The 26,150-nt window shown below is 52.5% G+C and overlaps 2 protein-coding genes across 2 annotated transcripts; both read left to right on the top strand.

Moving 5' to 3' along the window:
* The first annotated feature begins 1,695 nt into the window (after positions 1–1,695).
* Positions 1,696–20,369, top strand: LOC135292505 (hydrocephalus-inducing protein-like). Its single transcript, XM_064406702.1, has 13 exons — positions 1,696–1,764; positions 2,242–2,376; positions 3,791–3,990; positions 5,455–5,579; positions 6,888–7,092; positions 8,268–8,457; positions 12,120–12,343; positions 14,273–14,340; positions 16,489–16,721; positions 17,518–17,618; positions 18,865–19,000; positions 19,445–19,609; positions 20,343–20,369. The coding sequence occupies exons 1-13, from the start codon at positions 1,696–1,698 to the stop codon at positions 20,367–20,369; spliced, it is 1,878 nt and encodes a 625-aa protein (XP_064262772.1).
* Positions 20,370–21,385: 1,016 nt separating this feature from the next.
* LOC135292504 (neurofilament heavy polypeptide-like) lies at positions 21,386–25,589 on the top strand. The gene is made up of 3 exons (XM_064406701.1): positions 21,386–21,459; positions 22,539–22,700; positions 24,573–25,589. Exons 1-3 carry the CDS (start codon positions 21,386–21,388, stop codon positions 25,411–25,413), a joined length of 1,077 nt encoding a protein of 358 aa, XP_064262771.1. The 3' UTR covers positions 25,414–25,589.
* Positions 25,590–26,150: the final 561 nt, after the last annotated feature.

Below are 26,150 nucleotides of genomic sequence, written 5' to 3'. Positions count from 1 at the left end.
CTGGCAAGGAGATCCCTGTGTTTTCTTCTCTGGAGGACTCTGTCAGCCCAGACAGAGAAAACAAATGCTCATTAACAGAGAGAGCTAAAACTTGGACACATTCCTGTGCACCTCCCTCTTGGTACAGCTTTTCTTTCTTGCTTCTCTTGGACTCAGCCAGCAGTGCTGTCTCCTGCTGTGAGTTGTGAGTGTTGTGCAGGGATGGAGTTGGGGCAGTTCTGGGAGCTCCTTCCCACTCTCTGAAAAGGTCACTGACACTTACATTTTTCATTTCCAATGAAATGTAAGAGGAAACAAATGGCCAAAGAGCAGAAATCCCCAAACATGTCACATCAGATCACAGAGAGACTAATGGGCCACAGCCATGTGGTTGGAGTATGTGTATTGCACTCTGTATTGATTGATTGGTGCTAAGTATTTCAGCAAGTACCTTCCAGGGCTTCCAGAAGTGTCCTAGTGGCTGTGATCACAAATTATTCACCAGTGACACTTGATCAAGATAAACCCCTCTGAACAAGCACATCTTGCTAATTTGGTTTTTTTTAATTATTATAATTTTTCGTTTTTTTCCTTTTTTTCCTTTCAGTTGCCTCTGTCTAAGTTCCAGCAGGAGAAGTTTCTCAGCATGAAGAAGGAGGCCAGCACTGGCGGGAGGATTCTGCCCAGAATTGGCCCATGGATAGACCTGGGCAAGACTGGTCCAAAGGTAGCCTTTTCCTGCTCTTTTCCTTTCTGTTTGATGGCAAGTTTGAAGAGGGTGTGTGCTTGTGACAGGCTTGCCTCCAGCAAAACACCTCAGTGTCCAGGTGCTGTTGTCATTGCAAGCTGCTGGCAGTGGTGGACTGGGAGTCCTGATGTGCACTGAGGCAACACAAATAACCTCTGCTGCAGCTGCTGGGCTGTGCTGGAGTGTGGTTGCCATTGCTAAAACAATGGGGGAAGGCTGGGGACACAAAGGCACAACATTGCCATGTGCCATTCTCCTGCTGAAGGAGCCACCTCTTGCTTTGGTGTGGTCACCATCAAATGCTCGGGGTCACAGGATTCCCTCCACAGTGGCAGCGTTGGCCTTGGAAGGCCGAGGACCTGCAGGAATTCCTTCAGATTTAGCAAAACCAATTGCATTCCTTCTTTGGGTTGGAACAATATGTTGGACCCTGACGGGGTGTTAGATTTTGCAGGCTGCCAGATGTGCAGGGGACTGGCCCTGGGCAGAGGGGAATGGATTTGATTTCTGTGGATCAGTGCCTACTTAGAGGTGTGTTTCAAGCTGCTTTTGTGGCAGGACTGGCTCAGTAGAAAGCACAGTCCAAAGGGGCAGGTGAGCCAGGTGGGCTGTTGAGCAGGAAACTGGCAGTAAGACACATGGAACAAAGTGGTTCAGGATTGCCCTGGAGAGGGGCCTTGTGGAGAAAGAAAGGTGGAGAAATCAAAAGAGCAGCTTGGCTTGAGCCTGCTGGAAGCTGATCAAGCAGTTCTTGATCAGCTCCGAGCAGAGGTGGGTGAGGCACTGTTTGCCCAGTGTGTCCTGGGCAGATGTGCTCCCCCAGAGTCTGCACTTCAGTGGGGATCAGTGTAAGATTGTCCTTCATGAGCCTTCCTCCCAGCAGCTGAAGCTGTCCCTGCTCTCCCTCGCCTCTCCAGCTGCCGTCAGCTGCCCCGAAACAGAGCTTGTTTCAGGTTTCCCCACCAGAGATGGTGTTTGAGAACTTCGTGGCTCAGGAGGTCTCTGAAATGGTGCTGTCTGTGACGAATAAGGACAAGGTGAGTGCTGGCACCTGGAGCTTTAACCCTGTGCTGGAAGAGGAGAGTGCTGTCATTGCCCGAGTGTCCAGCAAAGCAAGTTATCTGCTGCAACACATGCAGAAGAAAATGTCTCAGCAGCTGGCTCTGCAAGATGGTGGAAATCTTCCTGTGCTGGGAATTGTGCCCTGATTTTGGACACGCACTGATGGTGCAGATGACTTGATGTGGTCGGTCAGGTGCTCTGTCTCCATCCTGCTGGTGCTGACCTGCTTGGCCCTTCCTTGCCACCAGGCCCTGCCCCAATGGCCCTGGCCAAAATGCTGGAGCCAGAGAGAAGGGATTCCAGTTGACCCTTGTGAATGATGTGCCTGTACCTGCAGAGCTGCAAATGCTTTGGAAAAGGGGTCAAGGAGGGATGTCAGCAGGGCAGGGACAGGTCTCCTGTTGTCCTGTGTGCACAAGGGGCGAAATCATCATTTGATGTCTTTGCTACAGATTCCTCGGCTGGTGAAGGTGTGCATGGAGAGCTGCCCTTATTTCCAGCTGGCAAGCCCCAGGGGTGTGTACCACATGGTGCCAGCAGGCGCCTCTGCCCCTGTGCGCATCCGCTTCAGCCCCGAGGAGAACAAGGTGAGCCTGGAGGAGCCCAAGCACAGAATTCTCTGCAAAGCCATTGTTTTCCCTGCACTCTGGGTGCAGCCCATTCCATGCTGGGAGCTTGGCTCCAGGCCGTGGGCAGGCAGCCTGCAGCCAGTCCCAGCTTGGCACGGGCTGCCAGGCACTGCAGCCAGGCCTGACAGGCTCTGCTTCCCCTCCCTGCACATCCCTGAGCATTGCCAAGGGAAGATGCCCAGGGAACAGGATGAAAATGACAGAGGGCTGTTGATAGATGTTGGGCCATCTCTAGGTACAGTGGAAGGTTTCATGATGATGGCAAACACTAGAGGAACAAAGAGGTCTGAGAGCTTTCCTCCTTCCTGCCTGGCAAGAGCTTCCCTGCCTCCCCCTGGGCTGGAGCAAGGACGGTGCTTTTTCCCAGCCTCTGCTCTGCAGCCTTGCAGCTGTGCTGTGCCAGAGCACAAGTGGGCATGGTGCAGCTGCAGGGCCAGGGCAGAGGATGTGCTGTACCCATGAGCCCGGCCTGGCACAGGCACCCTGGGCTCTGGGTGCCCTTGGCCAGCAGGAGGTTGCTGAGCTGCAGGGACTTGGACAGCTGCCTGCAGGAGCTGGTGTAGGGCAGGTGCAAGCTGCAGGCAGAGCTGTGAGCCCAGAGCCCGTGGCAGTGACACTGCTGTGCCTCTGTCTTCATGCCTGTGCCTGTGCTTGCTCTGTCAGCTGGCACCCATTGCGTGCCAAAGGTGCTTTTGCCTGGAGGTTTGAACAGCAGTGCTGAGGCCCTGGCAAGTCTGATCTCCGTGCTGGGATCTGCAGGCTTGTTCATCCAGAAGGGTTTAGGCCGTGGCATGGAAGGGAGGAAGCCTTGCAGGGAAGCCAAGAGAGGCTCTTTCCAACAGCATCCTGCTGCCTCTTAGCACTGTTCTTCTGCTGACTTGCTTGGAGAGGCAAAGTTGGAGGGGAGTTCTGAGGCACCTGATGTTTCTGCACCAGGCCAGAGATGCAGGAGCTCTTTGGGTCCAGCTGTTTTCTCATCTTCCTTTTGCTGCTTCCAGTCAGTTGAACATTTTGTCCTATTCTCAGACAGTGGGAATATAGAAACCTAAAGAGGAATGTCCTGTGTTCCCTAGCTCCATGTTCCTTAGAAGGAACGTAGGAATTCTTTAACATCATTAAAATGTAGAGTAAAAATTATGGTGGCCTAGGGCAGTTCTTTGTATGACCCAAGTGACACAAGATCTTAATGCCACAGAGATAGGTTTTGCAAAGTGCCCTGGTGCCTTTAAAATGTGGCATATTAGTAGAGCTTAGTGTTTATTTTGGGGTGGAATAGCTATACTGATGCCCTTGAAGGGAGTCAGTTTTTTTTTCATCCTTCCATGGGGATGGCACTAAATGCCCTGTGCTGAGGCAGTTTCTTTTCCTGCAGGATTATTCCCACCAGCTCATCTGCATGACTACCAGTGAAAGGATCGTGGTGCCAATTCGGGCCATTGCTGCCCGAGCTGTCCTGGACTTCCCTGAGCAGCTGGACTTCTCCAGGTGTCCAGTCAAGAGCAGCACCCAGAAGACTCTGCTGCTCCGCAACACTGGGAACCTGGAAGCTCGTTTCCAGCTGAGCACCCAGAGGTGAGGCAGCCCATCTGTTCTTGAGCAAAGGATATCACCTCTGGGTGATAGCAGCGTTGGGAAAGGGCAGCAAAAGGAAGCAGAGCATCAGAGCTGCTGCCCTGCAGCCCTGGCTGGAAGGGAGCAGGATGGATGGCAGCTGCTCTTGCCTTCAGTGTTCTTAGCAGGATGCAGCCTTTGAGCTTTCTCTGTCCCAGCTTTCCTGGAGGCTGCTGGAACATGTTGGCAGCTGGCTTGCACCCTGCTGAGCACAAGCAGCTCCTGAAATGCTTTCTCAGCACTGTCAGCCAAACAGAGCCATTCTCTGGGAGGCCACAGGCACGTGGCTTTGCAGGGGTCCCTGCATCAGATGCCCAACATGAGCTGTGCTGCAGGCAGCCCGTGCAGTTCCTGTTCCTGAAGCTGATCTGCTTTCCCTTGTCAGCTGAGGGCATCAGTCACCTCTTGTGTTCCATGATGACCCTTTGAAAGCCAGTTTAAAATTTCATACCAGATGATTTAAATCTCTGAATCAGATTATGCCCCCTTTCATTGAGATTTCTTTTTGAATACTCTGAAGTTGCTGTGTTTCTGCTGTTTTTTTGTTTTGGTTTGTGTTAAATGTTTGCCAAAAGATCATACAAATGGACCTAGTTAAAAAGCAGAAGAAAAAAACCTATTCAAACCCTCTCCATACCTTATCTTTTCTGCCTGTCCTGTGTAGTACTGATTAATGGAAAGGGCAGATCTGAGAGGATGAGAAGTGTCTTAAGGAACAGCTCACAATGGACAGAAAAAAGGCCAAAATGTAGCCTGTCAGCCCCATCTCTTGGCAGTGGTTTTCATTTGGTTATTAGAGTGTCAGGGATGTCTCCTTCACAGCTCTTCTATCTTAGATCAGCTTTCATTGAAATGCTGATCAAATGTGCCCTTTCTAGGCTAAATCAGGATGTTTTCAAGGTAAAGTAAGCCAAAGAACCACACTGCAAATTCAACAGTTACTATTCCTTGGTCTTCAGGGAAAAGTTCCTTCTCCCTGTGTGATTCCTAGGCTGTAATCTCCCAGGACAGGGAGTGCCCTAACATTTGCATCTCCTGAGATGAGGTTTATAGGCGGCAGGAAAAGAGAAATTCCTGAGGCAGACAGTGTCCAGTTGTGCCTGCAGATAGCTCTGAAGCCTCTCTGTGCTCTTCAGAAAGCATTCTCTGATGGGATTGCTGGCAGTGGGAGCCCTGAGTGTCACTGCAGAGAGCTGGATGCAGAGTGTGGGGAGCTGAGGCCATTTTGCCCACAGGATGTTGTGAGGGCTGGATCTGCTCAGCAGTGGCTCCGTGGCTGTTTCTGATGCTGTCTGTCCTGGCTGTCTTCTGCTGGCTGTGCTTGGTTTGCTCCCTGCTTGCCCAAGGGAGCTGCAGTGAGCTGCAGTGCAGAAGGAATCTGCTGGCCAGCTGTGGCCAGCCCTGATGGCTCTCTTTGTGTTGCAGTCCTTTCTCCGTGGCTCCGGCCACAGGAGCTCTGGGCGCTGGTGACACCGTGCAGGTGACAGTGGGATTCCACGCGCTGACGGCCGGTGACCATTGCGGGTGCCTGGCAGTGTGCTGCAGCACAGGTGAGTGCTGGGCCTGCCCGGCCACAGGACAGCTCTGCACCACGGCTCCCTGCTGTCCCATCCCCTCCATTCCCTCCAGAGGTGCCTCCCCTGCTCAGCTTCACCCCAAAGCAAACGGAGAACTCCTTGCTGTTTGGGGGCTTGAGAAAGTGCATCCCCTCTAACAGGCTAAGATTTTGGACTCCTGTTTTGCTGGGAGTTGCTGAGTGGAGGAAGGAGGATCCCTGATTCTCCACTGCCATGTGGCTGTGCCTGGGTGAAGGTTTCTTTTATTCCTGGGCAATGCTGTAGGTGAGCTCTCCATCAGATTCTCTGCAATGCAATGGATTTCTAGCAGACCTCTGTCCCATATGCTGCTTCTGCACTGGCTTGTCACAGACCCTTTTCCTATGTGGCCCTTACACATATATGTAGTTTCTGTCTAACAACATTTTCAAGCCCTCAAGTTCCTTTTTTGTGGCAAATCAAAACAAATTTTTCCCTGTCCCCATTTCCCAGGCTGTTCATGCTGTAGCAAACCTCTCACATCTATCTCCCATTTGATTTCTAGGCTGAGGAACCCCATCCAGTCTCAATGCAGAAACAGATCTGTACTTAGTAATCTTTCCTTTGTTCCCTTTTTTATTTAATTTGCAGTGCTCCAGCTTGGTTTTTGACATCAGAACAATATAAAATATTGCAAGGCTGATGTGGTTGTGGGTTTGGACAGGGAGATGATGATGATACTGATGCTGATTTTCCTGGTGTTCATTTTGTAGTGGTTTGTCCTATTGCAGAGCCAGGCTGGTTGTGTTTCCTCACCTGGGTCCCCTCCTGCTGTGGGCTGTCACTTCATTTGTTCCTCTGGGCCTCCTTTTGCTGCCCACCTGCCCCCAGGCATATTTGCTGGTCAGCAGCAAGGGATGCAAGGGATCAGGAGAGACAGGAGTCTGGTGGGATGCCCGGGGAGGCCCTGGGCAAGGCAGGACTGAGCAGGGCTCCTCAGCGTCACCTGAAGGACTTTGGTGCAGAAATCCCAGTGATCTGAGTGGGTCACCAGAGCACATGGACCAACCCCACTGTACACACTGTCACCCTGGGGCCACAGCTCTACAAACACACTCAGAAATAAGGTGTTGAAGGAGCTGCCCAGGACATCCCCACGCTCTACACCCAGAGCTGTCAGGATGTGATCCATGGACTGATCCACAGAACTGCTCATTCAGCTAAAAACTGGGACACTTTCCTCTGTGACCTGTGGTTTGCTGCGTTCCTTGTGCTTCCATCAGCCAGTGAGCTGAGCAAAGACTCCCCTTTGCTTTGTTCCAGGTGAAGAAAGAATCCACACACACCTCAAAGGAGAAGCTGTGGATGTCAACGTTGGGTTGAGCAAAAGTTCTGTGGAGATGGACAAGACTTTGATCACCATGTCAAGCCACAGAACTGTGTTCATTGAAAACAGGAGTAACATCACAGCCCACTTCCAGTGGAAGGCTTTTCCTAGTGAGGAAGAAGAGGATGAAGAGAAGATGAGGTTGGTTTGAAAGATGCATTTCAGTAAGATACATGGCCCAAGACTGAAAGGAACGTGTGGCCTCAGGGGGGTGTTGGTGCTTTTGAATGGTTTAGGCCAAGTAAACCATCCCTGGCACCAGGGTGTGTGTCCCTGGGCTTTGGGAGCTCAGCACTCAGCATTCCAGTTCCATTTATACTCCAAGCATGGATGGCATTTTGGGAAGGAAAGGTTGATTGTGATGACTGGATTTCCTCAGGTTCTAATTGGGCTCTTGTCTCTCTCATCTTCTTCCCACGTGACCTGGCAACATCCCTAAACATTTAATGAGTTTCCAGCCCCTCTTTCCACCCTCTTTTTTCCCCTTAGTTCCTTGAAAAGCTCCTTGTCCATCCAGGCTGCTTGTCTCCCCTGTCCTGCTGTCAGAGCAGCTTTTGAGGTCTCAGAGCAGAGAGGACATTTTTGAGGAGAGGAGATCGTGCAGGATCCTTTCCCTGTCAGGACATTCTATCACCATGCAGTGGGATGGGAGCCAAAAAGCTCTGGATGATGAAAAGGTCTCTCCAGGAGTTTGCTGTCTCCCTCCTGCACAACAAAGTCCCTTCCCCTCTCAGAGCCTCTGTTTTCATGCACATTGCATAGAAAACCTTGAATGTCACTGCAGGGATTTGGTGCCTGAATTCATCAATTTCCTTTGGAAGTGCTCTGGGATGCTCTTGTGAAAGGCAGAGTAGGGAACAGGGCAGGCCCAAAATGGAAGAAGCAAAGAGTGCTGCTGGTCCCACGTAGCTGCAAGCCAGCTTGGTCTCCCCTTGCCAGGGAAGCCCTGCAGTGGGTGCTCTGTGATCTTTATCTGCCTCCCCCGAGCAGCTCAGTGGGAGGAAAAGCCAGCTGAGGTGGCTGGTGGATTCTCCCTGAACTGTGGCAGAGGCTTTGAGCCAGGAGGTTCTCTGGAGGGCTGCTGGCTTTGGAAAGCTCCCCTGAGCTTGCAAGTGTGGAGTAAAAGTCCCTGCAGTGCCAGTGAACAGCAAGTTATCCCTGATCCATCTGGAACCCTCGTGGCTTGGGGTCAGCCTTTGCTGGGGAGCTGCTGCTGCTCCCACCCAAGTGCTTTGCTCTCCTGCACTCCCACTTCTCTCTGCAAATCTGTGCCTTATGAAACCATCTGCTGGCCTTGTCTCTCCCTGGGGCTGCAGGCAGTGTTTGCTGCAGACACCCAAAGAGGTGTCAGAGGAAAATATCACAGAGGAGAAAAGCACAGAGGAGGTGAAGGGCTTTGGTGGAGGTGACACTGCCCTCCTGAGCAGCATGGTCCAGGAGGAGATGGCAAAGGTGCCAGAAGAGCCCATGCTGTTCTCCAATGAGGTTTTTTTCATCGAGCCAATGGTAAGTGATAGCTGAGAACCTCATTTTCCTCCTCCTCCTCTTCCTCCTGCTCCTCCCAAGCACCCAACCCCAGCCCCCCTTGCCCCGGCTGCGGTCACTGGGCAGATCCTCAGCTGGCCCCATGTGCTGGGAGGGAGGACATGGAGTTTGTGGTGCAGCTGCAGAGCTCCCTGCTGAAAGCATTTCTGCCCTGGAGGGTCAAGGCAGGGCTGGGAGCCTGACAAAGCCCAGCTCTGCTGCCAGGGCTGGAGCTCAGGGCACTCCGTGCGTGTCCTTGCAGTGTCACAGGGAGCAGTTCTTGTAGGGAGGGGCTGCCCCCACACGTGGGGCTCAGCAGAGGCTGTTGCAGCACTGCCAGCTCACACACTGACCTGAAGCTGGCAATGGTTGGCTGGGAAAAGGAGGCCAAACTCAGCCCAAGGTTGATCCCAGAAATGCCAATGGCCTCCTGTAACCACGCCTTGCACTATTTCTGAGTCTGCCTTCCAGTGTCATCTGTGAGCCTGGACACAAGGCTGGAAGGTTTCACTGGGCCTTTTGAGTTCTCCTGCACACAGGGACAGAAAACCTTTTCCTTTTCTGTTTCTGCAAGCAAACTGCCACGTGCTGCCATCAGCCAGAGCCCTGATTCTGAGCACTGGCATTGTGAGAGATGATGAATGCCTGGTGTGTGCACAGTGCAAAATCCCTTCTCCCCTTGGAGTAAAGCCCAGAATAATCCCAACCTCTGCTTTCTTTCAAAACAGCTTGACTAATGTTTGTATTTCAAGGAAGGGGCTCATGTTCTCTTCTTGGTTACTGCTATGGCCCATCTAAGGCCAAGAGGCAGCAGTGCACAGGGGCAGTTGCATCCCAGTGCAGCTGACAGCAGCATGATGTGAGCAAGAGCTTGTGTCAGAGCAGTAGGAATCTTGTGGAGAGTGGGAGCTGATCAGCTGAGCATTGAGAGCTTCCAGCGCTGTGTTGAGCTGCCTTTGGAGGGTTTCCTTGGGCTCCTTGTGTTGTTCACTATTTGATGCTCTAAACAAAGGCTGACAGGACTGTGGTTGAAAACAGGAAATGTGAAGTTAAAGAGAAATGTTTTGCTGTCTCTTTGTGTTGCAGGAGGGAGAAATCGGGCCGAATTGTTCGGCTGAAATCCAGGTGACCTTCAAACCCCTGGCAGCTCTGGAGTATGGAAGTGTGGCTTACTGCAGCATCTCAGGTGCAGCTCCTGTGCCCTGCTTCTCTCCCCCTCAGTGCAGCCATGGTGCAAGCCTGAGCCCACTGGGCTGCCCTGGCAGTGCTGAGAAGAGTCCCTGGCCAGCAGGGCAGTGCTGGCACATCCCCAGTGGCCCTGCAGCTCCCAGGGAATGTCCCATGCAAGGCCAGGGCTCAGAGTGCTGTGTCTGGGTTCCTGAACCCAGCACAGCCCTGACAGTGCAGGGAGAGGTTTTCATGCCATGCCTTTGCCAGCATTTCCTCAAAGGCCAGAGAGCTGCAGAGCAGAGCAGCTTCAGTGAACAAGCACTAAGCCCCTGCAGGCCCCTGGCCTCCAGGATGGCTCCACTGGACATGGATCCATCATCAGGTGGCAGGAGCTGGGTTAGAAATGTGCTCCCTGAGCCTGGATCAGCTCCCACTGGCCAGACAGCACCAGAGCAGAGGTGGCTGAGCCCCACTGAGCCCAGGCTGTTGGTAGAAGGAGCAGCCTTGGCCAGCAGCTGCTTCTCTCCCTGTGTGGGAGCTGTCACCTTGCAGCTCTCCGTCTGTGGAAACAGAGCCCAGTGCTGAGGGTCAGAAGGTGAGGACTTGGGCAACAAAGTCCTGTGCTGCTGGGCCAGGTAGTTTGGTAATTGCCAAGCTCTGGATGAGCTTTGTGCCTTCACTGAATGGATTTCCAAGCTCCTCTAGGTGCATGGGAAGGAAAGCACAGAATCACAGTATGTTAAGGATGGAATGGACCTTAAAGATCATCTAGTGCCAAGGTCCCTGCCATGGGCAGGGACACCTCCCCCTAGAGCAGGTAGCTGCAAGCCCCATCCAGCCTGGCTTTGAACACTTGCAGGGCTGGAACCTGCACAACTTCCCTGGGGAACCGGCTCCATGGTCTCACCACCCTCACAGGAAAAAATGTCATCCCAAATATCTAACCTAAATTTCCTTTTTTTCAATTTCTAACCATTACTGCTTGGTCTGCCACTCCAGGAGCCCAGAGATGTTTGAAACTCAGCAACTGGTGGCTCCCATTGGAAACCAGCCTGAGGAATGGGTTAGGAATTAGAAGTCATCCCCAAGGGATATCTGCTGAGGGAAGAAAAGGGTCCATATCTTCTCCTGCAGCATCAGGAGCTGGTAGCATCCAGCTCAGAGTCAGGGACTAGCACTGAGGCAGCCTGGAAAAGACAGTGTGACAGAGGGAATGCTTGTACTGAAATGGACATCTCTCCCCAGGCCGTGAGAGCAGGCTGCCCCTGCAGCTCAGAGGGGAAGGCCAAGGACCCTTGGTTGAACTCAGCTGTGACACTCTGGAGCTTGGGGACATTTTTGTCAACACCCCCCATGTCTGTGAGGTGAGCAGCAGGGCTGGGGATGGATGCTGATGGCTCCTGAGGCAGCAGCAAGCCTGGTGGAGCTGTGGAATTCCTGCCAAGCTGGGCAGTTGTGAGCAGGGAATATTTGATGTGCTGGTCCAGTCTGGGGGGTCAGAAAGGTGTGTCTGTTGTTCATGAAGGCCCAGCCCCTGCTTTTGGGCAGCCTTCCTTAGGGATCAGCTGGGAGGCTTCCTGCAAAACAAGCCCTTGGCAGGTGAAACCAGCACTGGGTGCAAAAGCTGCATGTCCAGAGGCTTTTGTGACAGTGCCAGACACAAGGCACCTTTGGACTGGGCTCTGCAGAAGCAGCTGGAACCAACTGGCTGCCTTTGAGCTTCAGTCCACTGCCAACAGCTTCCAGTCAAGGGTCTCCTGCTCATTCCTGGAAGTCCCAGGAAAGCCTTGGGAGTTCTGTCCCTTGCTGACAGTCACTCACTTCAGCCTTGGTGCATCTCTGGCTCTGGAAAGAGAAAAGTGTTCCTGGGAATTAAGAAAAGGATTTTTCTTCCTCTTTGCCTCCCCCACAATAGTGCTAAGCTTGCAAAAAAATCATGAGAGAGCAACTGACAAGAGGTAGAAAATGAGGCACTACATCAGGGCAGACACTTTAAAAAGCTTGGCTGGGGAAGAGAAAGACACCTTGAGTTTTCTCTACCAAAAGATGGTGCTGTCTGTACATTTTGATGCTGATGCCTCATTACCAATATCTTCTTTCCATGGTGTGGGAAAAGGTGAATGAATGGATGGTGCTGTTGGAGCTGTGCTAGCTCAGTGCTGATTCACTAGGCAGCTGCAATCACCCCACGTTGCTCTCAGGGCCAGGTCTCCATGAGCAGGGTGATGCTGCCCAGAGGTGCACTGCTCTGTGTCCATGGGATAAGCCCAGGGTGACTGCAGGTCTGTGCAGCTGCCACTGCTTTGCATGAAAACCCAAAGGCAGAACTTGTCCTCTTGTATCTTTTGACTTCTGCCATTCAGCAGCACAAAGCATCTTCAGCCTTTTCTGGCTGTTCATTGCATCCTTAGACAATAACTCCCAAAAAGGGAAGATTCCACATGGATTTCCACTTTGCTTTCTTGCTGCTGCAGGTGAACCTGATCAACCAAGGAGCTCTTGATGCTCCCTTCAGCTGCATCCCTTCAGCAACAAAGGTGGGCTTGGGCTTCAAGTTGGCACCTCAGGAGGGCATCATTGCAGCAGGTGGGAGCCAGACTCTCCAGATCTCCTTCAGTGCCACCGTGTTGGGGAGGTTTGAGGAAGAATTCCGGTTCAGTGTGGCTGGATCTCCTACGCCTGCCATCCTGACCATCAAGTAAGGACCCTGGGAGCTTGGTGGGCACATCTGCAGCTGTCTCTGGGACATGCCCCAGCTGCCTCCTGTTGGGGTGGAGCAGAGAGAAAAGGTGTTTGCTGAGGTCTTCATCTCTGCTCTGATGCTGGCATTGCTTTAGTGGGAGGATGCCTCCTGTCCTGTGTGGTACCTGGAGCTGGAATGACTCCTCCCTGCAGGGATCTCCCTCTGCCCTGGGCCATGGCAGGCAGTGGGATGGATCAGCTTTGGGCAGCAGCTGCTCTGGGATGTCCCAGCTGAACAAGGTGCAAGGCCCCCAGGGCTTTGGAGATGGGCCAGCCTGGGGCATTCTGCAGCAGCAGCAGTGCTTTTAAAAACTTCTGTCAATAATCCATGCCAGATGGGCAGCAGCAGCCTCACCTCACCTCTCATGGCCATGCTGTGGGGCACAAGCCGTGCTCCCAGCTGCTGTGCCCAGAGTGCTCTGGTGCCTCCTGTGCACAGCCAGGCAAGGGCTGATGTGGGAGTCAGGGAACTGTGCAGCAGGAACTGTGCCAAGGACTTGGGCATCATCCCCTGGGCTGGTGCCATGGCAAGAGATCATCCTGGCCCAGCACAAGGGACAAGGGGTGATGATAGGGGAGGCAGAGCTCAGTGCTCAGCACCACAGCAGCACGAGGCCTTGTCCCTGCCAGCCTGAGCCTTGTGCTGCTAGGATAATGCAGTGGGAGCAGGAGAGCTGAATGCTGGCTGCTCTGCAGCTTTGGAACTAGGCTGCTGCTCTTGGGAGGCACTGGGGCAAGGCAGTGAAGAAATGAAAGCAATCTGCACTGGATTATAGCAGTAAGATAAGGGAGATGGATGAAAAAGAACAAGGAAGTTATTACTTCACAAGAACAAAGTGGTGAGTAGGTCTGCCCCCAGTGGAGAAAGAATGATGCTGGCTTTGTTGTTGGAGGAAAAGTGCTGCTTTTTTAGTTTGGAGATCAAGAGGGAACCTTCCACCATCCAATAATTGATTCTCCTCTGTCCCTCCCCTAAACTGGTGATGGGATGTTTGTGCATCAGCAGCTTTCTCCTTGAGTGAGGGCAGGTGTCTCTTGTTGAGATGTGTGGAGCAGAGCCAGGGGCAGTCCTGTGAATCCAACAGAAGGCACAGGTCACTGGGCCTGGATTTTTAACCACAAGGCAGAGTGGGCATGGATTGGCATCAGCCATGAAATCAACTGGGGAGTGTTGTGCAGCTTCAAGTGCTGCTTTCAGTGGGTGTTGGTGGCTTTTGCAGTGTGTCTGCTGAGTTCAAGGACAGGTGAGGTGCTGTGCTAGATTCAGGACCCCCTTGTTTGGTTGTTGAAGCTGTTGCTCTTGGCTGTGCCAGCTGGTGCACTGCTGACAAGCTGGTCCTTTCCTCTAGGATTCATCTGTGCCCTGTGTAGAAGTGTTGCTGCTCTTTTCAGAGGATGTTTGGGGCTGCCCTGGGTTCATGTGTCAGAACTGTGTCTGTAATGATGGTGTGGGTCAAACTCTGCTGAGAAAGCTCCTCCAAGGGAACAGCAGTTCCAGCTAAGAAGTAGCAAAGCAGGGAAGCTGTGTCTGGCAGGGCTGGTTACAGAAGTTTGTGGGGACACCTTGATGTCCATCCCATTGCAGATGGGGAAAGTGAGGCCCGGAGCCATGTCTGGCTGTGTGTTCAGGGTCCTTCATGGGACCAGCAGCATCCCGGGGGCTTTTCCTGCCTGCCCTGTGCCCAGAGCCCATCAGTGGCTGTTGGCTGCTGGCCACTTGGCTTTAGCTGCCTCCTGTGCCCAGGGGCACTGTGCTGAGCACATGGTGTGTGCTGGTTTGAAAGGCACGGTGCCCTGACCCCAGGTTGGTGCCCCCGAGCCACGCCAGCCGGAGCTTTGCAATTCCTTGAACCAAGGCATTTCCTGCTCTGTCCTCGCCATGCAGGGGCAGCGTCACTGGACCGAGTTTGCACTTCGACCTCCCTGAGCTCGACTTCGGGGACATCTCCTTTGGTGAGTGCTGCCTGGGCTGGGACACAGCGGGAGGGATCTGTGCCTTCCGAGAGAAAAGCATCCCTCCCTCCTGCTCTGCCCCAGCAGCCTCTTCAGGGTGGGAACTGCAGGGCTGCTGGTGCCGCAGGGAGCATTTGGCCATTGTCAGATCAAACAGAAGCAAGGCATAGAAAGTCAGGATTTTCTGGTGTCTCTGTCCTGCTTGAAAAGACAGATGTCTGCCAAGGAAGGTGGGAATCTTCCTGGAATGGAAAGATGAGCCCCTCCCTCCAAATGATGATACTTTGAAATGACAGGGCTCCCGGGCAAAACTGTGGGAAAAGGAATAACAGTTCTTTCCTAGACTATATCAGGAGAGCCCAGAGAACAAGAGCAGACGTTTGCCAGCTGCCAAGTCCCGTTTTTGTCCTTTGGTGCAGTGAGGATCCCAGCAGGAGGAGCTGTGGGCTCTGGCAGGGCAGTGATCCCCTGCCAGCCGGCAGCGGCAGGGAAGGAGGGAAGGAGGGAAATGCTCCTTTTGCAAAGGGACAGAGGGCAGGGGGATGTGGGCAGTGGATCAGAGCAGCAGGCAGCAGCGGGGAAGGCAGGCAGGGTGGGTGCCAGGCTGAGCTGCAGCCAGGGCAGTGCCGGGGCCAAGCACACAACCTCCCGCAGCAGCACGCGGCCGAGCTCCCATCCCCGAGCGGGAGGAAGGGAAGCTCCGCTCCCTGCCCAGCCTCAGCTCCCACTGCACAGCGCCCACGGCATCACGCCACGGCTGCCAAAAACCCCCAAGGGAAAAGCCCACCCCCAGGGCCAAAACCCCCAAAACCCCTATCCCCCTTCCCAGACCAAGGGGAGCATTCACTACCAAGCCTGAACCCAGAACAAGGAAGGTCATGGACTTTTTAAGGAAACTACTTGCCTTTCCTGAGCTGCTTCTGTCCCCCCCTGCATCACCATGGAGGCACTTGTCAAGTTGCCTTTTTGAAGAAATGAAACAAGAAAGGCAACCAATGGAACTATGGTTCTGAACCAGGAGATTGATCCTGCTGGATCTGCTTTCATTCCTAAGGTCTCTTCAGCTGAAGGCAGCTGTTGTATCTTTGCTTCTTTGGAACTGTTGACTGTTGTCTGCATGCGGTGAGCTCAGTCTCATTGGAGGTTTTGCCATCTGTGTTTGTCCTTGTTGTGCCTCTCTTGCCTCCCTGCTGGAGTCACTGCTGGAGCTGGCAGTGCTCACTGGGATGGGCACAGAGAAGCTCTGGGCTGCAGCTGCAGTTGTTTTTTCTCCCCATCTGTGTTCCAGTGCCTCTTGGTGAGCAGGCCCAGGGAGAAGTCTCCTCCCCAAAGAGCTGGCCAGCCCAGCCAGATGTCCACTGCAGAGCAGCTTGTGGCTGCTCTCCGGGCTCTGCAGGACATCCCCACCATGAGTGGCTGCATCTCTGGCTTTCCAGCATGGAAAGCAAATCCCAGAGCTCCAGTGGGGTAAAGCCTTGCAGGCAGCAATCCCAGTGAGCAGCATGGGTGTGATGTCCCCGTTTGTTGGGTGAGGTGGGACCTGGTTCCTCATTGGCAATCTCCAAGCAAGGCTTGGGTGTGCCCCCAGTTGAGTGGGCTCTGAGCTGTCTCGTGCTCAGTCTGTTTGGCTCAAACCAAGAGACGCCTTTAGGATCCTGCAGAGAGAAGCTGCATTGGGGTGCTTTGCCTCACGTTCTAGTTCCTGATTCCATCCTCACTTTCTTTTGCTGTAGCTTCTTCTCAATGCTGACTCACTGTTTATCTATCTTGAAAAGGGTGGGAGTGTTGGCAGGCTGAACAGGGAATTTGACAGCTTGAATTCTCAGAGGAAATGCTCGGTCTGGGTGCACACTCATCACTGGGAGATCACTGGTGCTGGTTTGGGGCAGGTGAGGCAGCTCCTCCCCATCACCAAGAGAGAAGCTTGCAGTGTTCAGCAGGGCCAGGAGTGGGCATTTTCAAGGCTGCAGTCTGCAATCTGTGTCAAAGGGAACTGAGTGACGATTCATTCCTCATGCAGCTTCTGGGTGAGCTGTAGTTCAGATAATCCAGAGCTAAACTCCAGTGCCACTTTCATTGTGCCAGGCCATTCCCAGCAGGAGTCAGGCCACAATGGGAGCCTCAATGGATGTTGGTGTCCTTTCCTAGGCTTTCCCTACACCCAGCGCTGCCGGCTCACTAACAGCTCCCCGGTGCCCGTGACGTTCCAGCTCCGCATGTCGTTCGATGGCACGCAGCCGGCTGTGGACAGCGTGGATCAGATCCGCTGCCACAGTGACCCAGCCTGGAGGAAGGGCGTTCACTTGTATGTGGAGCCCCGGGAGTTTACCATCACTCCCAGCCAAGGGACCATCCTGCCCCAGGGACACCAGGACATCCAGGTACGGGCAGAGTGCAGCCAGAGACGCTTCAGCACCAGGGCTGCAGCTGCACTGGAGCGTGGGAGGGCTTTAGCTCTGCTGCCAGCTTTGAGCATGGTGTGAGTGAGAGATCTGCACTGCTCTGAGGCCTCTGCTAGCTGCCTTACTCGGGATGTTCCTCAAGGAGCACTGTTTTCTTTCCAAAATCATATGCTGAGGTCACATACCATATGGTCAAGGCCAGAAGTCTCTCTTGGGTTCTTGAGAGCCATTTATTTGATTGCAAGTGGGCAGAGCAAAGATGAGGGCAAAAGGTGGCTGTTAGATAGATGTCATTGTAGAAAGCAGTTAGCTTTTCTTCTTGGTCTCATTTCCCCTCTCCTGGGGAGCAGAAGGATTTGTGTTCACTGCAGGAATCTCCAGTGGGGACAAAAAACTCTGCAGCCATGAACTGCCCAGCACCTGCTGGGCCACACTTTGCCCTCATTTCCTGCTGTAAAGCTGAACTCATTGTGTTCAAGTCAGATTTCTTCTGCTTTTATGTCATTGTAGTCAGATGAGAAATTGGGCCTTAATTTGAATACAGTGGTTCATAGAGCTTTAGTCTAATGTTTTAATGTAGCTGAGCTATGCCCTGATAGCAAGGTGTGTTTAACACATCTGCTATTGCCAGAAGGCTTTTGTTGCTTTGAGACTGTGCTCTACACATGGAGCAGCAGCAGAATTAAGACAAAATCTTCCCTCAAGGGCTGGAGGATATCACACGTGGATAATGAGCTTTTGTAAGGAAGAATTTCCTGTTCTTCTCTTCCACCAGGTGACCCTGTGTTCCAACTCGGTGATGGAGTTCTACAGGAAAATGCTGGTGGATCTGGAGGGTTTTGGCAAGGGAGTGGCATCATTGGTCATCACAGCCAGGTACCAGCCCTTCCCTGGCCTCCCCCAGCCCCTGCCTTGCCCAGGCTTTGCTGGCTGCAGCTGCCAAGGAGAAGTGCTGGTTCATGAGCTCATGTTGTGCCAGCTGGGCATGAGAAGAGCAGAGCTTGGACAGCAGCCTGTGGTGAAAAGCAGCCCTGCTCCCAGCCCAGCAGGGTCCTGGGCCCTTTTCTGAAGGCACCAGGAATGAGATCATTTCTTGGCCTGGCTTTTGGTGCTTGAGGTGGAACAAATTTCCCCAGGGCCTCCTCTCCTTCTTGCTGCAAGAGGTGGAGTTGTGCTGGGTGCGAGCACCGTGCATTGGTTTGGGACACAGCAAGCAGCCTGCTGAGAGCCAGGCTCTGGTTCTGTTCATGAGGGCACGTGGCAGGGGGAAAGTGGCTGTCAGCAAGAGTGCTGAGGGCAAGGTCTCAGGAGGGGAAAGCAGCCCTTGATGTGGCAGCTCAGCTCTAGATTTTCTCCTTCCCTCTGCTTCCCACTCTGAGCTTGAATGTTCTCAGGGTTGAGAGCAAAAGTGGTTGTTGCTGCAGCAGAATTCCATCCTGCTGTGCTGCAGCGGGTGTCAGGGGAATGCCAGGAGGGATGCAGTTCCCTGGGGCTGTTCCTTCTCCCATGCAGAGCCATCCAGGCAGTGCCTGGGCTGGCATTTTGTCAAGCAGGTGGGCTGGGGACAGTCAGTGCCTGGAGCTGTGGAGGGAAGGAGCCAGGGAGCTGTAGGGCCTGGGAGGGGCTGATCAGCCACTCTGGAGGGCAGCTGGTGTCTCGTGCCCTCCAAGGCTGGGGCAAGCAGCTGAGTTCCCAGGCAGGGCAACAGCACCATGGCAGAGAAGGGAGTCATTTTTCCTGGGACACTGGAGTTGTGTGTTCCTTGAGCATTAGTGAGCTCTGATCCTTGTTGGGAAGGCTCCCCCAGAGCTCATGGGTCACTGGGAGTGTTACAGGAGTCCTTGCAAGCCTTCCTGGGGAAAGGAGGGGCTGAGGCAGCTGTGGGACAAAGTGCTCTGCCTGGGGCACTTGGCAGCCTCTGGCTGCTGCCTCTCAGGGTTTGCCCCTCCTTGACAAGACCTGTTGGAGTGGGAAGACGTAGAAGGCAATTTATCACTGCAGGGCTGTTCAATGCCCATTTGACAGTGACCAATGTGTTATGCTCTGTTTTACAATCTTTGGGGGTAAATGTTCTCCATTCTCTCAGTATCTCTGATTCCCCTGGGCTCATCTCTTTGTCCAGATGTCTTGTTCCTAAGCTGCAAGTGTCCCCCCACGTGCTGCAGTATGATGAGTGCCTCCTGAAGGTGCCCTACGAGAAGAAGTTCCTGATTAGGAATCCCAGCCACCTGCCTGGCTGCTACGGGCTTATTGAACAGGTTTGGCATCCCATCCACCTCCCCCTCTCAAATATTATTGAGGAGCTTATTAGGGGGAAAAAGGGTTTGGACGTGACCTTGTTGGTTTCTATTCATTCTTAAAGATCTGCTGAGAACAGGATCCTACCCGAATGTAAACTTGAGGATGCAGTTTAACCTGCTGAGGGAACAGTTGATGTTCTAGTCTTCAGGGTGTTTTCTTGTGGGAGATCTTAGAGGGCTGTGAAAGCTGCTGCATCCACAGACAGCAGTGCCTGTGCTGGCAGTCTCCTGGCAGGATCCCCTGGGAATGCTAAGCCTACAATTCTTGCATCTTGTTTGTGCCTTTTACCTTTGTCCTGGGCATTTTTAAACACGTGTGTCAGTTGCTGTTGCGGTGGATGTTAGGGAGTGTAAAGTTTCTTCAGAGGTGCCTCTGAAGCTGCATTTCATTGTCTCTTGCAGAAACGCAAGGAGGACTCTGCTGTGCTCTACTCCAGCCCCAGGCCCTGTGGGATTGTCCAGCCTCACAGCACTGCAGAGATCCCAGTGCTGGTGGAAGTGCAGGCGCTGGGCACGCATCGCACCAATGTTCTCATCGGCGTGTTCGGGGATGAGAGAAACCCACTGGTGAGTGCAGGGGAGATGTGTGCCTCTGTGCAGCTGCTCCTGGCAGGCTGCAAAGGGCACAGGGATTCTGCCGGGGAAAACAGGCACAGGCTGCTGTGGAGAAGGCCAGGAGGGATGGGTGGCACAAACAGCTCGTGCCTCACGGGTGGTAATCTCAGTGTCTGGCACAGAACGTCGTTGGTCTGAGCTGGAATCCAGGGTCACTTTAGTTCATTACTCTTGAAAATGCTGTTAACTTGGGAAACATCTGTTTGAAAATGGCATCTCTCTGAGCACAAAAGAGGATGTCAGAAGACTTCTGGGAACCTTGAGCTTTCTGTAAAAAAAAGGAAGGCTGGCATTTCAAGAGTGGTTGCAAGGATTGAAACTTAGATTAAAACATAAGGAAATGACAATGGCAAATTCCCTGAATGGCACCAAACATCTGAACCTGCGCCATTGTGGCACTGCATGTAAATCAGTGAACAGGAAGGACAGGCAATGCAGGCTGTGCCAGGGAGCCTGAAGTTTGACAGAACAGTTTCTTTCAACTCTGAGGCTGCTTACCTTAAAGAGGAGGGTTTCTCCCCACCAGAGGAACCAGTTGTTTAACTGTCAGCCTGGCCATAACTAGAGACTTCTTGCAAAGCTTTTACCTTTGGGCCAATCCTTTGTAGTTTGAAAGGTTCTCTTACCTTGATCCTTTTAAATTTGGAGGTGAACATGTAATTATCTTTTTCTTTTTTCCCAAAAGCCCAGCATTTCAGCTGGAGAGTGGTAGCTGTCCCTAAAGAAATACCTTGAGCAGGGATGAGCTCTTTAAGGTTTTTTAGTTTTCCCTGTTATGGTTTGTTTGGGGTTTTTTTAAAAATCTTTCTTGCCTGCTTCCTGGGACAGAGAAAAAAATTATGGAGCTCTGGACGGCTGGCAGAAACCTCCCCAAGCCCAAGGCTGATGGAGTCTGGCAGGACCCCAGCACTACAGCTGATGTATGTATATCTGTATGCATGGGGAATGCCACCTGAGTCCCCTGGGAGTGTTGGAAAATGTCAGCCAAGCCCCCAGCAGTGTCAGGGAAACATTCCTGATAAATACCTGGTGGAGCTGCAGAGTTTCTGGCGTTGGGCCCTGGGGGGGCTGTGTTGGCTGTGCTGGCTGTGTCTGCCCCTGGATGTCTCAAATCTGCCCTTTTTGCTTGCCTTCTCTGTCTTTTGCTCTCCCACTGTGCTTTTTGCATGCCCGCAAGGTGTTCATCCCTGTCCTCTGCAGTTCCTCAGTGCAAGCAGTTGCAGCTGCTGCAGCAGCTCAGGGTCATTCCTGGGCTGCCTTTAGAGCAGACCTGCTCCAGCCTGGATTGGGAAGGGCTGGATCAAAGCATTTCTCAGTTCAAGGTGCCAGCAGCCAGCCAGGGGCTGCATCCTGACCAGGAGCTGCTGGTGCAGGTGTCCCTCCCTCCCACTGCAGGTCTCTTTTCACAGTTACCTTCTTTTCCAGAGATGAGCTTCACCCACCTAAATTCAATCCCCAACCACCAAAGGAGATGAGAACATGTTTGGATTGCCCAGCGTCTCGATGGAGGCACTTCAAGGCTGGAAAGCAGGAGGCAGCCACAGCCCTGACTGAAGAGCAGGATTTGACCCAGTCTTCAGGAGTAGAGGTAGATTTTCTTGTACACCTACTGCTTGTGCTGCCTCCTTAGCCTGCCACCAGCAAGTCATGCTCCTGCTGAGCTCCCTTTTTGCTGCCCTGCTGTCCTGTGCCCTGACAGTGGCTGGGCAGCAGGGCCAGTGGCTGGACATGGGGGAGTGGGAGGGAGAAATAGGAGAGTTTTCCTTGGAGAAGCTCACTCAGATCCTACAGGCCTGTGTTGAGTGTGGCATTTTTTGCCTTGTTGCCTTCCCAATGCAAGATGAGGCTTTTATCTGCATCATGATGGGAAGAGCTGCAGCTTCCTTGCCACAGCAAGCTGGGATGAGTCCTGATCTCCATGTGCCCTCTTCCCAGCCCAGCCAGACTCCCTGTTTGCAGGTCTCTGCTGTCACCTGAGAGCTGCTCTTGCACTGCAGGCCCTGAAGCTGTCTTACAAACTGAGACTTGGCAAAGTGGCTGTCTCTTCCTGCAGGCGTAGGGAATGGCTTGTTTTTCAGGTGCCACCATAAGCTCCTGCAAACCCTCACCTCCCAGCAGGCCTGGAGGGATTCAGGTGCTCCGTGGGCGCACCGCACACTGCCCTGGAAGCGGAGAAGGGAAGAGGGAATCTGTCTCCCTTGCACACTGGCAGTGTGGCAAGCAGGGCTGGAGCTGCCAGTGCCACTGGTGGCCCTGAGCATTGGCCACAGAGGGGCCTCCCATCCCTGCAGGCCCAGCACAAAGTGCTGCTGGAGCAGCTGGGTGTTGGAGAGGCCGTGCAGGACACGTTGTGGGGCTGCCCAAGGACGCTGTGCAGCACCTATGGAGGGCACTGCTCCCCCTGCAACTCCTCAGGTGGTCCAGAGGAAGGTTTTGCAGGAGCTTTTGCTGTAGCACCTTGAGGAAGCAGCATTTAAATCAGAGAGAGAGGGGAAGAGCCTCAGGAGTCAGATGAGCTGGGCTGGGAGTCCTTTGCTCAGCTCCAAGAGCTCTCACTCTGAGTCTCCTCCTTTTCTAAAAGCAGTAAGTTTTGAAACTTTTTCAAGGCAAGTTGTGCATCAGAGAGAATTTCTAGTGCCAGGAGACATCCCAGTTCACTTTCATGTCATGTACTCATGAATGCATTGACCCGTGAGGATGGGAGAAGATTTTCCCCATGGTCCCTGCACTGGTCAGTGGCATGGATGCAGGATGAGATCAGGGTGATTCTGGCAGTGTTTGGGGAATAGGCCCCTCTGGCTGCAGCGGCACTTTGCTCCAAGGTGCTCTTCTGCATCCATTTTCACGCTCAACACCTCCATCTCTCCTGTCTTCCATGCAGGCTTCCAGTATCCTGCCAGTGTCAGGTGTGCTGCAGCCAGGAGAGAGACAGCAGGTCTCCTTGCCCTTCTCTGGTGCTGGTGCCCGGGGAGGCCTCACGTGTCAGCTGCTCCCCGAGCCCCCAGGAGATCAGCTGTGGCTCTGGGGCACCTCTCAGGGAGAGGTGAGTAAGCCTTCCATGGGTTCCTGCTCTCCATGGGTTACTGTCCCTGCAGGACTTCCCTGCTCCAAGGACTCTGAGCTCAGAGGTGCTGCATAGCAAAGGCCAGAAGCAGCACAGGGATGGCCACTCTTAGCTCCCTGGCTCCCAAGAGAGGAAGCACCTTCTTCTGTTGGGACAGAACATCTTCTTCTCTAGTTTAGTGGTGAGCCCTCCTGGCTCAGATGCTGCCTGCAGGGAGCTGGGCTCTGGCCCTGCCTTGGCACTGCCTCTAGAGGTGTCTTTAGCTCCATGGTGTTGAGTCACATCTTCTTCATCATCTCCCTTCTTCACCAAAACAGTGGGATTGTGGTGTGGGCAGGCGTGGGGCACACACCAAACCTTGGTTTGGGTGCTGGTGCTGCTGCAGATGAAGTCCTTGCAGTGCTGATCTGCCAGGGTTCTCCTGATGGTGGGACAGCAGCCATAAAAGCTCCTGTCCTTGGGGCTCCCCTTCAGCTGCAGCAGTGGGCAAGCACAGGAGAAGCTCTGCTCCAGCAAGGCAGCCCAGCTCAGGACACACAGGCAAAGTGTGCAGCTGGGAGTGGGGGCTGCTTAAAGCAAGCCTGTGCATCAGGACTTCCTTCAGGCCAGGCTGAAGTTGGTTTCATGGGGAGGAGAGGGACGAGGCTGCTTCAGATGGTTTCCATGGCAGACAGCACCAGCTGGCTTGGTCACAGCTGGCTTCCAGCAGGAAATCTGGCTGACAAGAGCCTGTCTTGCAGGAGAGCAGTTCCTCCAGCCTTTGCTTTCTGACTGATAGGACTATTCTCATTTAGGATCAGGCTATGAGTCATTAATACCGAGGCTCACGGACAGAGACTCTCTAACTCGTTAAAGTTAGAAAGTGGTATGTTTATTAACCCCTGCGGGCAGCACCAGAGTCGTCCCTACAAGGTGTGACCGTGCTGTACAAGGTTCTTTGCCCTCTCTTTATTTCCCAGGATCTTACATACAATACATGTGCACAACCCCAGCACCTCCCCTCCCCGCTCCGTATTAAAATGAGGTCATTAGTCCTTCACACCTGTGCAATTCTTTTCTGGAATTGGGTTGGTGGTCTCAAATTGGGCCAGTGGTCTTAAGGGATGAAGTCAGGAATGTCTTCATCAGGTCTCTGTGACCCTCTGGCACCATCCAAGGTCCCCTGCTTAGTGACTGATTGACATAAAGCCCAGGTGCTAACCATTGTTCTACTGGTTTCAAGATGTTCTTCTAACAGTTCACTTACTCCACTTCCTTCTATAGAGAAGCTCATCATGGTAAACAATATAACAATCAGCTCTGGCTTAAGCATCTAATCATCATTAACCTATGGTCTACCTGTCTAACTGACATCCTGATCAATGTGAATTGCTTCTAAGCCTCAGGTGAAATCCGAACTCATTGAAATCCTGCTTCAGCTGTGCCCAGGGAGAAGGGAGCTGAATGAGCTGAGTAAGAATTGCAGGAGAGATCAGCAGACGTTGGCACTCTGTGCTCTGCTTGAAACTGGGAAGTCAAGAGACAAAGGGCGTTTTCAGGCACAGCGCAGAGAGCTGGTGGATCAGCCTTTGGCAGTGGGCTGGAGGTATCTGGCTGTGCCTGGAGAGGGAGCTTGCACAGTCAAGCCCTTCTGATGGCAAGGCTCAGGTTTGGCTGGTCCTGGAGGTGCCCTTCCACCACTGCCCTCTCTTGGGATGTTCCCAACCTCTGTGGGTTGAGGAGAATTCACGGAAATGGTCTGGCGCTGCTGCCTGGCCTCAGGGTCAAGGAATGAAGTGCAGGGCCAGCCAGGACGAGTGAGCCCAAGGTTCTGGTGGTGACTCTCAGCCATGTTTTCTGTTTTGTCTGCAGAAGGGAGCTGAAGCGGCCGTCTCCAAAGCTTGAGGAGGAGACAAAAGCCTTGGAGGAGGAAGAGAGGCAGAAGGAGAAAGAGAAGCAGAAGAAAGAAAAGAAGGGTGTCTCTGTGGGGAAGGAACCTCCAAAAGCAGAGAAGGGGAAAACCAAACCCCCAGAGAAGAAGGAAAGCAAGGCCCCAGAGAAGAAGGACACCAAAATCTCAGAGCGGATGGAAACCAAAGCCCCAGACAAGATAGAAACCAAACTCCCAGAAAAGAAAAACAAACTTCCAGAAAAGAAGGAAACCAAATTCCCAGAGAGGAAGGAAAGCAAGACCCCAGAGAAGAAGGACACCAAAGCATTATTAGAGAAGAAGGAAACTAAATTCCCAGAGAAGAAGGAAACCAAAGGTCCAGAGAAGATTGAAAACAAACTCCCAGAAAAGAAATACAAACCTCCAGAAAAGAGGGAATCCAAATTCCCAGAGAAGAAGGAAACCAAAGCTCCAGAGAAGATTGAAAACAAACTCCCAGAAAAGAAATACAAACCTCCAGAAAAGAAGGAAATCAAAATCCCAGAGAGGAAGGAAAGCAAAGCACCAGAGAGGAAGGAATTGAAAATCCTAAAGAAGGAAACCAAATCTCCAGAGAAGAGAAGCAGACCTCCAGAAAAGAAGGAAACCAAATGCCCAGAGAGAATGGAAATCAAAATCCCAGAGAAGGAAACCATACCACCAAAAAAGAAGGAACCCAAAGCCCCAAAGAAGGGGGAAGCCAAAGTGCCAGAGAAGAGAGAGACCAAAGCCCCAAAGAAGAAGGAACCCAAAGCCCCAAGGAAGGGGGAAGCCAAAGCCTGAAAGAAGGGAGGAACCAAAATCCCAGAGAACCCAGCTGAGCTGGAGAAGAACTCTTTATTTTATTCACACAACTTATTTTATACAGTTTGACAAACCTAATGTGCAACTTTAGGTAGTTAATCGATTTCTTATTACTAGTTATGCCAGTTATTCTGTTGGATAATAAAATATATTTTACTTGTGCATCAAATCTCTCTGTTGTATTCTTTGTATTGTTACCTATTCACTGATTCTCATGAGACAAATCCCTTGTTCTTGCAGGTGCATTTGTTTTTCACCCTCAGATCAGATTGTTCACCAAGTCTCATTCTCAAAATAACTTCACGTGGGAACTTGTGACTGCTTAGCTGCACTTAGAAGAGATGACAGGCCAGCTGTTAATATAGCAGAACAAGGCCTGGTTTCATAAGGACTTTCTGTTATCATTATTCTACCTGTCTCTGACATCTCCCCCTTTTTGTTCATTTAAAAAAGGCTCCTATGTTCTGATGTTGAAACAGCTCACTCTTGGGAGGGTATGATCTCATGAAGGTTATCACTGGTTATCTGTTAGATGTGGGATAAGATACATAAAAGACCAATTCCAATCAACAAAACTTACCCAATTCTGTCAAGTCATTGACACAGGGTTTTGCAGCATGAGCAAACAAAAGAATAATGTCCAATGTCTCTTCGGGAAATGGAAAGAAATGACCATTGTTTCCAATTAGCTGAGAAGTAGGAGAAGGTCCATTAGC

This window comes from Passer domesticus, unplaced genomic scaffold (genome assembly GCF_036417665.1).
Source record: "Passer domesticus isolate bPasDom1 unplaced genomic scaffold, bPasDom1.hap1 HAP1_SCAFFOLD_37, whole genome shotgun sequence".
NCBI classification, from domain to species: domain Eukaryota; kingdom Metazoa; phylum Chordata; class Aves; order Passeriformes; family Passeridae; genus Passer; species Passer domesticus.
The sequence above is the reverse complement of the archived record's forward strand: the minus strand, read 5'-3'. Positions and strand labels throughout refer to the sequence as shown.

Excerpts from the sequence above, each read along its gene's own strand:
- LOC135292505 (XM_064406702.1), top strand. The coding sequence starts at position 1,696 with ATGGTGTTTGAGAACTTCGTGGCTCAGGAGGTCTCTGAAATGGTGCTG. Across the intron at positions 5,580-6,887 it reads GGCAGTGTGCTGCAGCACAG|GTGAAGAAAGAATCCACACA; the intron begins GTGAGTGCTGGG and ends GCTTTGTTCCAG. Across the intron at positions 19,001-19,444 it reads GCTACGGGCTTATTGAACAG|AAACGCAAGGAGGACTCTGC; the intron begins GTTTGGCATCCC and ends TGTCTCTTGCAG.
- LOC135292504 (XM_064406701.1), top strand. The coding sequence starts at position 21,386 with ATGGGGGAGTGGGAGGGAGAAATAGGAGAGTTTTCCTTGGAGAAGCTC. Across the intron at positions 21,460-22,538 it reads ATCCTACAGGCCTGTGTTGA|GCTTCCAGTATCCTGCCAGT; the intron begins GTGTGGCATTTT and ends TCTTCCATGCAG. Across the intron at positions 22,701-24,572 it reads GGGGCACCTCTCAGGGAGAG|AAGGGAGCTGAAGCGGCCGT; the intron begins GTGAGTAAGCCT and ends TTTTGTCTGCAG.